Below are 11,175 nucleotides of genomic sequence, written 5' to 3'. Positions count from 1 at the left end.
AATCTGTGGGGCTCTCAGATTCGCTCTACTCGCTTCTTTCACACATTCCAACCGCACTGTTCCAGCTGCAGGCAGCTTCTACCCTCAGCAGCTCAGCTTGACTCCACCTGGCAGCATCTTTTGCCATCAGAAACAGGTAAGTCACTGCAAAAAGTGGAGACAAGGCACACCCACTGCAGGGCTGCACTGCTCAAGTGTAGTGTGGAGACCCAACAGATGCAAGCAGATAGAAAAAGACATCACTTTAAAACACTAATGCCCACAAACCCATCCTAGTTTCCTCCTTGTCATCTAATGAGATGTAAAGAGCCTCAAGTGCACAGCTCGTATCTCCTGATGGGAAACCTGAGCCTGTGCCTTCGAATGCATAGAACGCATTGGCACTGGCAAGTGTCACAGTTTTTCAAAGTGCTTCTCACCTCCTAAAGAAGTCTTCCACCAGCTTGTCAAATTTCTGTGAGGAGTTCTGCTTTAGGACATTCAGGGGAGTGAGCAAATACTGCTCTGCAAGTCCAGCTGAAAAGTGCTCATCAGAAACAGGCGCCTGGCTGACAGTGCTAGCTGCGCTGGCTCCTCCTGACTGTTCTCCACTCTGCTCTTCCTTCCCCTTCTCCTTGCCCGTATGACAAGTGCAATCTTCAGTCAAGCAGCAAGCGGACTCACAGCAGTTCTGCTGAGGAACCTCAAAACCTCTGAACTCTTCAGATTTCTCAGGGTATTTCTCTAGGGACTCATAAACAACTCCTCTGGGCACAGAATGCCACACAGCTCTCTTCAAGAGACACTTGGGTTCCTGCCTATTCCTTCTGCTTTGCTGCTGTACAGATTCCTGCACAGGTTTTAGGACTTTGAGGTCAGGAAGTACCTGGGGGGCAGAACTCAGGTATTCCTGAAAGTAAGCCTGGCACATGCCGCCCTTCACAATTGGGATGACCGAGCAAGGTTTCAGCCACTTCACAAACTCGCACAGCTCTGAAAAGGACGAGTGATCCGAGTACGGAATGGGGTGGATGTTGGGATGCGTGACCTTCACGGGCCTGCCGGTAGGGAGGATGGCGATGGTAGGGTGCAGCGTGTTCCAGCTGACGAGGGTATCCCAGCGGATCTCAGCGACATCCACAGCACGGATCCAGCCGGCGCCCTCCTCCGCGGTGAACACATCGGGCAGCTCCAGCAGCCGCATCTGCTCCAGGCGCCAGGGGCTCACCACCACCCAGGTGCTGAACTCCACCGCCAGGTCCACCAGCAGCATCTCCTTGCCCAGGCTGTACACACCTGCAAGGAAAGCCATGAGCATCGCACCGGGGACGGGGGGGAAGGCGAGTGCACCGCAGCGGGAGGCAGCGCTCACCGATAACGACTTGGTGCTGCGGGTGCTTGCGGATGATGCATGCGGCCTGGTGCGTGGCGTGCTGCCGCGAGGGCAGGTTCCGCTGCGGGTTGCAGTGGGTGTTGTCCAGGTACAGGCGGTCAATGTGGCGGCCTCTCAGCACCGGCTCGCCCTGCATGGCACTGCTGTAGCGGAAGTCCCCTGCAAGGACAGGGCTGTCAGGATGGGCCGGGGGCCGCTGCCAGGGCCGCAGGGGGTTGCCCCGTACCTGTGTAGAGGATGGTGCCGAAGGCACCCTCGAAGAGGAACATGACAGAGCCAGGGCAGTGATTGGAGTCGAGCAGGGTCACTGTCACCTCCTCGCCCAGGACATGGCTCTGACCCATCTCGAGGGGACGGATCCAGCACGCCGGCACCTGCGGGGAGCAGGGGATGAGGGGAAAGGCCCATGCAGGGCGGCGAGGGCCGGGCCGGGGCGCACATACCTGCAGGCGGCGGTGCAAGAGGCGGGCGGTGAGCGGCGAGCAGTACAGGGGCCGGTTCCAGGTGCTGGAGAGCCCCACGGTGTGGTCCGAGTGCAGGTGCGAGAGGAAGAAGAGGCGGGCGCCACCGGCCCTGCGCACGCTCCAGAAGTCCACGGCGATGGGCGTCCCGGGGATCACCGTCCCGCTCATGGCGGGAGCGAGACCCCCGCTTCCCGCCGAATTCGGGTGGGCGGAGCCGCGCAGGCGCGGAGGGCGATGGGGCGGGGCGGGAGGTGCGTGCGCAGCGCGGGGCGGTGCTGAGGCGGAGCGGGGCCTGGAGCGGGGCTCGGAGCGGGAGCCAGAGCCGGGCCATGCCGTACCTGGGCGGCGAGGAGGTGGTGCGGGAGCTGCGGCGGGCGCTGTCCAATCCGCACGTACAAGCGGATCGGATGCGGTACCGCAACGCCGTCCTGCGGGTTATCCGGTAGGGCCGGCGGCGGGGAGGGTTATCCGGTGGGGTTAATCCGGTCGGGAGGGCGGCCCGCGCTGAGCCGTGTCTCCGCCGCAGGCACATGGCGCAGGGCGTGGACGTGTCGGGGCTGTTCCCGGAGATGGTGAAGGCCAGCGCGGTACCGGACGTGGTGCAGAAGAAGCTGGTGTCGCTGTACGTGCGGGCGCAGGCCCCGCGGCAGCCGCAGCTGGCGCTGCTGGCGATCAACACCCTGCGCAAGGACTGCGCCCACCCCAGCCCCGCTGTCCGGGGGCTCGCCCTCCGCAGCATGTGCGGCCTCAGGTACCTTGAGAGGGAGCAGGGGGGGTGGCCGTGATGCGGAGGGGGAGCGTGTTGATACCGGGAAGTAAAGGGTTAACATTGTGCCTGCTTGCTGAAGCAGTCGCTGTGCCTGGTGAAGCAGAACCGTAGGAGACAAAGTTGCTAGAATGGTGAAGCAGAATTCCAGGAGTTACAGCTGCGAGGCAGAATTGTAGTAGGTCAGATTCATAACTTAACACTGAAGGCATTCTTGTTTAAACAGTACCCATAGAAAGAAAAGGAAGAGAAGATAGCCAGAGTAACGACATTTGCAAACGTGACAAGTTTCTGCTTTAAGATACATAAAACCGGCTTGTACCAAACCTGAGGTTTGGATAGGAGCCAAAACCCCATTGAGTCTGCATGAAAGCAAGAGGTTACTCGTGGTGATGAAGAGGAACTACAGGCCTTCATCCTCACAGCCCCCTAACGACCACCACCAGGAGGCACTGGCAGGCGCACCAATGGGAGTAATGCCAGAAAACTAATTATAATACTAGACAGGAATAGGTTCTGCATATGTATTAGGCGTGAAACGTCCCATGTTTCGGTAATCATTATATGTAATATAAATGAACTGAGTGGCAAAGGAAAGGTGCTCATGCTTTTGGAGGAGCAATCCCCATGCACCTCAGTGCTGAATAAAGCATGCCTGCTTTACAACTCTAACGAGTTGTGGAGTCTATCTGCATATCAGTGTCCCACTGTGATGCCCTCCCTCCCACCCGCAGGATGCCCGGCATCCAGGAGTACCTGCAGCAGCCCCTCCTGAGCGGCCTGCGGGATAAAGCCTCCTACGTGCGGAGAGTGGCGGTGCTGGGCTGTGCCAAGATGCTCAAGCTGCAGGGGGACTGCGAAGTGGGTGAGTGGGGTCAGGGCTCTGCAGTGGGGAGCTTGCCAGGAGGAGGGGGTGACCCATGGGACCTGGGGGTTGTGCAGGCCTGTGTTGGGCTCGCTGTCGCTGGGTTGTGGTAGTGGTACAATAGAGGGATTGGGGGGAGGAAGGATGATAAGCAGGCTGTCAGTGCAGATTGCACTGGTAATGGAGCACCAAGCACTGTGAGGCTCTTTGTTGGAGTGCCTCTTTCGTACCTCCTTTTCCGGGGCCTCCTGCCATGCGTGGGTGCTATCCATCATCCTTTCCATCCCAGGAAACTGGTGGAATCAGCATCCCTGGAACTGTTCACAAAACATGTAGATGAGGTCCTCAGAGATATGCTTTAGCAATGGACTTGGCAGTCCTGGGGTAATGGTTGGACTTGATCTTAAAGGTCTTTTCCAACCTGTTTGATTCTATGGTTCCATGATTCCGTGGCCATTTCCAGTGTCTCTGATGGGCTGGGCACCATTCCCACGTCCACAGCCCTTCAGGGAGAAGTGGTTGCAGGCGTTACTGCAGAGCTGGAAGTTTTTGTTGGCTGCTTCTCCCAGTTCAAGCTGTATTGTTTGTTATTGCTAAATGCCTATAGATAGTGATGGAATTGCAGCATGACAACAGAATCTGATGGAAGGACCTCTGCTGCTTTGCAGATGGTGCTTTGGTGAATGAGCTGTACAGTTTGCTTCGCGACCCGGATCCTATTGTAGTCGTGAATTGTCTGAGGGCATTAGAAGAGATCTTGAAGAAGGAAGGAGGAGTTGTCATCAACAAACCCATTGCTCATCATCTTCTCAACAGGTTGGTTTTCTTTGCTCTTAAGATGGTGCTGGAAGCTTCAGTCTTATTCTTGCTTTTTGTATGCTAGCAGAGCTCCTGTCAGAACTTGAAGGGCAGAGTCAGGCACCCAAAGAGGGAAGTGCCCATCCTAAGAGAAACTAAACAGGTTTTTGCTAAGGTTTGAAGACAAATCTGAGCTGCCTTGCTTTTCCAGGGAGTCTTTGCTTCAGGTTTGCTGGTTTGGTTTTGAACTGTAGGTTAATAGAATCATACAATGCTTAGGGTTGGAAAGGAGCTTAAGATCATCTAGTTCCAACCCTGCCATAGGCAGGGATGCCCCAGGCTCTGTCCAGCCTGGCCTTGAACACTGCCAGGGATGGAGCATGTATTACCACTTCTTTGGGCGACTTAATCTGGTTGTTTGGTAACAGTACACAGATATGTTCTGTGTCTCTCCCAATCCTTTGAAAGATGCATAACTTATCCACTGCTGAAGAGATTAACTTTTCTGCAGGTAATTATGGAATTACAGAATAGTTAGGGTTGGAAAGGACCTGAAGATCATCCAGTTCCAACCCCCCTGCCATGGGAATTGTGCATGATCTGGCAGAAGAGCAGTATTGCTCTGCCCAGGGTTCTTGTCAGTGTTGCTGTCTAGCTTAGAGTACCAGCAAAAGTGTCCATGAGTGATCCTAATCTGCATCAACTGGTTCTCTTGAGAGAAAATCGTGGTACCTACTTCTGAAGCACAGCGTTTGGCTTGGAACAGACACTGTAAGGAGCTCAGGCCTCTGCTCTGTGCAGTGCAGATCTCTGTGCTTCTTGGCTCCTGCAAACTGTGTTTGTTCTCTCGGCAGGATGGCAGATCTGGATCAGTGGGGGCAGAGCGAGGTGCTCACCTTCCTGCTGCGCTACAAGCCCCGCACTGAGGAGGAGCTCTTTGACATACTCAATTTACTGGATGGCTGTCTCAAAAGCAGCAGCCCCAGCGTTGTGATGGCAGCCACCAAGCTCTTCCTCGTGCTGGCCAGGGAGTACCCACACGTGCAGACGGATGTTCTGGTGAGGGTGAAGGGCCCGCTGCTGTCTGCCTGCACCTCTGAGAGCAGAGAGCTCTGCTTCACCGCACTGTGCCACGTGCGTCAGATCCTTCGGAGCCTTCCTGGCCATTTCAGCAGCCACTACAAGAAGTTCTTCTGTTCGTATTCAGAGCCCCACTACATCAAATGCCAGAAGATGGATGTGTTGTGTGAGCTGGTGAATGATGAAAACGTACAGCAAGTGCTGGAGGAGCTGAAGAGCTACTGCACTGACGTATCGATAGAGCTTGCCCAAGGGGCAATCTTTGCCATAGGTAAGAGCTGTGTCCTGCCTTAGGAGCAGCTGCAGCCCTAGAACTTTAAGGTGGGCTGGTCTCTGCTGAGTGTCCTACCATTGAACTGTTTCATCATGTCCTTGAACCTTGTTCAGATATCTGTGCTCTGATATTTAAGGTACTCTAAAGAAACGGTGCATTTCATCTTATTAATCAGTCTTATGGTGTTGAATGAAACTGTGTAGTGAGTGGAGGAGCTGCTCTAATAACTGCTTGTTCTTTGAGTTGTGATGGGGGCAGAGGTAAGATGATTTGGGGTACTTTAGTTTCGGTTGTGTAAGCTTTAAAACTGGGGAGTTTCTGTAGTATTCATAAGGAGAAAGCCATAGATGCTAAAATCCTTTCTTATGTTACATTTAAGAAAACTTCAGAGTTCTGGGGCATGGCTTCAGAAAAAGGAACATATCCCTTGTGTGGAGAGCAAGCTTGTTGGACTCCACTTTCAGAAGCTGTAGGCAAAAAGAGAAAGCCTGTTGCTTTAAAGTGAGTTTGTGATGAAGAGTTGGGCTCATGGTTCCTATTTCACTCTGAAAGGTGGAATTTGATGGCCTTTGGTGTCTCTGCAGGCAATATTGCTAGGACATACACAGAACAGTGTGTGGGGATTCTGACAGAGCTCCTGAGGCTTCAGCAGGAACATGTCACTTCAGGTAATCATCTGCACAGTTTGCCTGGCTGATGCTTTCAGGAATGGTGTTGCTGGGGCTTGTGATCCCAAACTCGAGGCTTTCAAAGGCGTTTGGCTTTTAATTGGTGTGTTCCTGGTGCAGCTGAGGATGTCTGGTGTGACCGGACACTGTAGTTTTTCCTTCCTTTAGGAACTACTCTTTATGGTGAAGGGGGTCATTGCTGTGTTCATGGGCTGATGGGGAGGCTCCTTTCTGGCTGCCACCTACTGACATGGGGAGTGAGGGACTCACTCAGAGGCATTTTAGTGACTGCTTGAGGGCTAAGATGATGAATAGATCTTTTAAATCCTTGTGATTTCTGTCCCTCATAGACCCATAGAATAGTCTGGTTTGGAAAGGACCTTAAGATCATCCAGTTCCAACCCCCTGCCATGGGCAGGGACACCTCACACTAAACCATGGCACCCAAGGCTCTGTCCAACCTGGCCTTGAACACTGCCAGGGATATAGCGTTCACAACCTCCCTGGGCAACCCATTCCAGTGCCTCACCAGCCTTACATTAAAGAGCTTCTTCCTTAGATCCAATCTAAACTTCCCCTGTTTCAGTTTTAACCCATTACCCCTTGTCCTGTCACTACAGTCCCTAATGAAGAGTCCATCCCCAGCATCCCTACAGGCCCCCTTCAGACACTGGAAGCTGCTCTGAGGTCTCCACGCAGCTTCTCCAGGCTGAACAGCCCCAACTTTCTCAGCCTGTCTCCATACAGGAGGTGCTCCAGCCCCTGAGCATCCTCGTGGCCTCCTCTGGACTTGTTCCAACAGCTCCATGTCCTTTTTATGTTGAGGACACCAGAACTGCACACAATACTCCATAGTCTGATTCAGTTGTACCAAGGCATCTCTTTTTCTTCTGCTGCCCTCGGATTTAACTTTATCATTGCTGTTTCAGCCCTCTCTTTTAAATGGTCCTGTTTTCAGTTTTGAAAAACCACATGCTTTCACTCAGCTCTTGAATTAGGGCTCAGAAGCTGCTGCTGCTTCTGTGACTGGGCACCAGAGCCTCTACAGTTCTAACCTAAAGCTCATCAAAAGACTTGTTTTGAATTGGGGTTAGTTTTGTCATTCTGACCTTGTTTGTCTGAATCATTGTGAGTCAGTGTCTTTTTAAAGGCTGGGAATGTCCAGAAAAGAGGTTGTTTCCAGCAGCCAGAGGAACAGTCTGAAGTTTCAGGGCTTTATTTCAGACTTTGGTGCACCTTTGCTCTGACAAACACAGCATCGTGGGGCTTTGACGGGTGTCTCAAATCATCACAAGCAAGGCACTGACCTCCCTAACTGAGATTTGCAAAGTCTCTTGAATGGGTGTTTGTGGAATCTATTTCCTTAGTGGCTCTCTAACTCCTGGGGAACGCTGTGCATTTTGTCTCATTGCAGCAGTCATACGGGCTTTTCGGGACCTGGTTTGGCTGTGTCCCCAGTGCACGGATGCAGTGTGTCGGGCACTGCCTGGCTGTGAGGACACCATCCAGGACAGTGAGGTAAGGTGGCTTTGTGCCCTGGGCTGCTAGCTCTTGAGCATGGGTGGACAATGACTCTTCCTCCTTTGGGCTTAAGATTGGTGGGCAAAGATCAGAACCCTTCAGAAGATGTATTCTCAAGTCTGTTTGTTTGAGGTCAACTCTGGCTTTCTGGTGCACAGCACCTATTTGCTGGGGTTTTTCTGTGTGGTTCCTTCAGGGCAAGCAAGCGTTGATCTGGCTCCTGGGCACCCACGGTGAGAAAGTACCAAATGCCCCCTATGTTTTAGAGGACTTTGTGGAGAATGTGAAATCAGAGATGTTTCCAGCAGTGAAGATGGAGCTTCTGACAGCGCTGGTGCGCCTCTTCCTGTCCCGTCCTGCTGAGTGTCAGGACACGCTAGGGAGGCTGCTCTACTTCTGCATAGGTGGGTTCCCTTCATTCTCTTTCCCTGAAGCTATAGTACAGGCTGTTTGGGACCTGGTTTGGCTGTGTTCTCAGTGCATGGATGCTGTGTGTCAGTATCCTAGTTGTGAGGACACCGTGCTGGATGGCAGGGGAAAGTGGCTTTATGCCTTAGGCTTCTGCTTGGCCCCTAGGTGTCTGGTTGATGAGTGCAGCAGGCTTACACTGTATCCCTAAGAGTCCATTTTTAATGATTAAAGGTTAGTTCTTCAGGAAAATCTGGATGATAGAGTTCCCCATAAATTATATCTCTCTGATTCCCAGAGGAGGAGACGGATATGGCCGTACGAGACCGTGGATTGTTCTACTATCGCCTGTTGGAGTCTGGTGTGGAGCAAGTGAAACGGGTCCTGTGCAGCCCCAAGTCTGATCCCTCTCTGGGGCTTCTGGAAGATAAAACTGTGCAACCTGTGAATGCATGGGCTTCAGAGTTTAATACTCTTGCACCAGTTTATGGCAGAGAACGCTGGGCACTTATCACTGCTCACCAGCCAGCAGAACCCTCTTACACTTGTTCTCCTCATATTGACTCCAGCAACAGAGACACAGGTAACTCACTCCATGTGGGATCTGGTTTCCACTTGTAGATGTTCTCGTGTGGGTTTACTATTTGGAAGAAGATCATAGTGCTTTGAGAATGCTGACTTAGCGTTCTGACTATCCTGTGCAATGTGTGGCTGATCACCACCTCACTGGGCCAGGGGATGCTGCTGGAGGCAGCTGCTGTGATCCCAGCCACCTTGGTGGCTCCATAAGATGTTAAATTGGGAGCTGCATCTTGGATGCTGCATCTCATGTATTTATGGTTTCATTTCAGAGGCACTGATTTCTGAAGAGAATAAAGAAGTCCTCAAGGTCCATCCTGATACAGGCAGCCTGACCTTAGTTCCTGATGTGTACCTGACTGCAGAACAGTTTGAGAAGACCTGGCTGAGCTTGGATACAGACTGGCACCTTTCTCTGCCCTGGTGTGGGGCGGTTCATCCAGATACCATACAGACAGCTCTTCACGTTGTCCACATCCAGACTATTGCTATGAGCAAAGCTGGTGTCCAGCCATGGAAAGCTTATCTCAGTGCTCAGGATGACACAGGCTGCCTCTTCCTAACAGAGCTCTTGCTCGAGGGAGCAGATTCGGAGATGCAGGTTTCAGTGAAGCAGAGTGAGGCAAAGCCAGAGGCAATGCAGGCCTTTATTTCAGCATTAAAGACAGTCATGGGGACAGTTGCTGGGCTGGAGTCCTGACTGGTCCCTGCTCCTAGCTGGATGCTTGCTCAGGGCATGGGAAAAGATTATTTCTCTGCCTTTATTTGCCATACTTGATGCTGGGTTTGCACTTTAAAGCTGTGAGAGCGTTTGCTGCCCTTTCCTGGGCTGGGACAACACGTGTGGTGAGGGGGTCAGTGCAGTGGAGCAGGGGGAAGGGTCTGTCCTCCCTCTGGGGTGGGGAAGGGACAAGGTGATGCATTCGTGAGCCTGGTCTGAGTCACAGAAGTGGTGTCTGCGGTGCTTGTCACAAGGCACTGACTTGGCTGATGGAGCCAGAGACGAGCAAGGTTCAGGGATGTGTTTTGGAGAGGTTTTTTTCTTGAGAATCATAAATGACTCAAGAAAAGAGTTCTGAGACTCCAGGATACGGTCCTGATCTCGCGTTAAGAGGAACAGTGCCGTGAAGAAAGAAGTATTGAGTTCTTGGCTCCCTTTCCATGGGAGTTCAATAGTAGCTTCCCTACCTGTGACTATTGCTCTGAGTGTCAAGAGATGGGTGGACAAAGTACATTGGCCTCAAGAAATGCACCTATTTTCCAAGAGAAAGAAGTGTATTTTCTCATTGAAATGTGTTGCTGGAGTCATGAATCACCCTGTCTGAAGTTCCCCCCTCAGCTCCCTGTGGCCAGGGTGACTGAGAAAACACACTGTGCAGGTCTTGTATGATGTGTTCATGTGAGTGAATGCAGCATGAGTGTTGCAGCCTACATCCCTTTGGCCACGTTGCTGAGCTGTTGGTCCTCACACTGACACAAATAAGGGAAGAATTGCTCTTTAGAGAATTAACTGTATGGAATACTACATTTTGGTTGGATGTAGTACTTACTTCTGCCCAGTATTGTCATCCTGTCCCAATGGTGTACATGAGACAGTGCAGTGCTACATGACTGAAGTCTGCCAGTTTTTAAAGTCACAGTGACTTTGTGTTGAAGAGCATCACTCCGTCTGCTCTGCTGAGAGCTGGACTTTGCACAGTGTCAGGAAGAGTCTCTGTGTCCCAGCCGTGTTTGACACAGTGGCAAAACCCTGAAGAAGGCTTAAGGCTGAGGTGCATCAGTTGCTATAACAGGGCTTTATGGTACTCTGTAAGGAGTGGCTTTGTTAACCCTATTCTGTAAGATTTCGTGTCACTTTTAATTTCTTTTAATGACTGGGGAGGGTGGAACAAGATGATCTTTAAGGTACCTTTGAACCAAAACCCATTTTGTGATTCTATGACTGTTGTACCTTTAAACTGCAATTTGCATTGCCTGCACTGAAACGCTGCTGTCACTGTTAAACAACAGCCTTTAGATTTAATTTCTCATTGTCCTAATAAAAAACATGACTCATTCCTGGCTTGTGCTGCTGCTGTCCTGAGCATGGTGACTGCCCCAGCGCCCAGGGCTGCAGGCGCCTGAAGGAGAGGAACTGGCTGAGGGATGGGGGCTGGATCAGGAAGTGATGCCTCCAGATCAAGTTACCAACCACTTCATGTTGAAAGATCCTGCTTTCAGTTCCTTATGAATTTGTCAAAGGTGGAAATGGTTTTGCTGAAAGTTCCAGTGTTGGGTAGCTCCTTCTGGTTGAACCTGGGTTTGGTAATATTCAGCAAACACAAATGATATTCTGTTGTTTCAACTCAGGATGCTCTAAAGGGAACATGCTTTAATTGAG

At 51.8% G+C, this 11,175-nt stretch overlaps 2 protein-coding genes across 2 annotated transcripts; one reads left to right on the top strand and one right to left on the bottom strand.

Annotated features, from left to right (window-relative positions):
* On the bottom strand, positions 1-2,079 carry DCLRE1B (DNA cross-link repair 1B). The gene is made up of 4 exons (XM_061363079.1): positions 1,816-2,079; positions 1,599-1,746; positions 1,352-1,531; positions 1-1,275 (listed from the first exon to the last, which is right to left on the bottom strand). Exons 1-4 carry the CDS (start codon positions 2,002-2,004, stop codon positions 416-418), a joined length of 1,377 nt encoding a protein of 458 aa, XP_061219063.1. The 5' UTR covers positions 2,005-2,079; the 3' UTR covers positions 1-415.
* Positions 2,080-2,143: 64 nt separating this feature from the next.
* AP4B1 (adaptor related protein complex 4 subunit beta 1) lies at positions 2,144-9,994 on the top strand. Its single transcript, XM_061363078.1, has 10 exons — positions 2,144-2,278; positions 2,363-2,587; positions 3,337-3,467; positions 4,136-4,283; positions 5,120-5,616; positions 6,204-6,287; positions 7,702-7,805; positions 8,005-8,212; positions 8,515-8,799; positions 9,068-9,994. Exons 1-10 carry the CDS (start codon positions 2,166-2,168, stop codon positions 9,493-9,495), a joined length of 2,223 nt encoding a protein of 740 aa, XP_061219062.1. The 5' UTR covers positions 2,144-2,165; the 3' UTR covers positions 9,496-9,994.
* The last annotated feature ends 1,181 nt before the right edge of the window (positions 9,995-11,175 follow it).

This window comes from Neopsephotus bourkii, unplaced genomic scaffold (genome assembly GCF_033783945.1).
Source record: "Neopsephotus bourkii isolate Nb327-2 ecotype Australia unplaced genomic scaffold, CSIRO-AGI_Nbou_v1 NB_1139, whole genome shotgun sequence".
Taxonomy (NCBI): domain Eukaryota; kingdom Metazoa; phylum Chordata; class Aves; order Psittaciformes; family Psittacidae; genus Neopsephotus; species Neopsephotus bourkii.
The sequence above is the reverse complement of the archived record's forward strand: the minus strand, read 5'-3'. Positions and strand labels throughout refer to the sequence as shown.

Excerpts from the sequence above, each read along its gene's own strand:
- DCLRE1B (XM_061363079.1), bottom strand. The coding sequence starts at position 2,004 with ATGAGCGGGACGGTGATCCCCGGGACGCCCATCGCCGTGGACTTCTGG. Across the intron at positions 1,747-1,815 it reads TCTTGCACCGCCGCCTGCAG|GTGCCGGCGTGCTGGATCCG; the intron begins GTATGTGCGCCC and ends TGCTCCCCGCAG. Across the intron at positions 1,532-1,598 it reads CGGCACCATCCTCTACACAG|GGGACTTCCGCTACAGCAGT; the intron begins GTACGGGGCAAC and ends CTGTCCTTGCAG.
- AP4B1 (XM_061363078.1), top strand. The coding sequence starts at position 2,166 with ATGCCGTACCTGGGCGGCGAGGAGGTGGTGCGGGAGCTGCGGCGGGCG. Across the intron at positions 5,617-6,203 it reads AGGGGCAATCTTTGCCATAG|GCAATATTGCTAGGACATAC; the intron begins GTAAGAGCTGTG and ends GTGTCTCTGCAG. Across the intron at positions 6,288-7,701 it reads GCAGGAACATGTCACTTCAG|CAGTCATACGGGCTTTTCGG; the intron begins GTAATCATCTGC and ends GTCTCATTGCAG.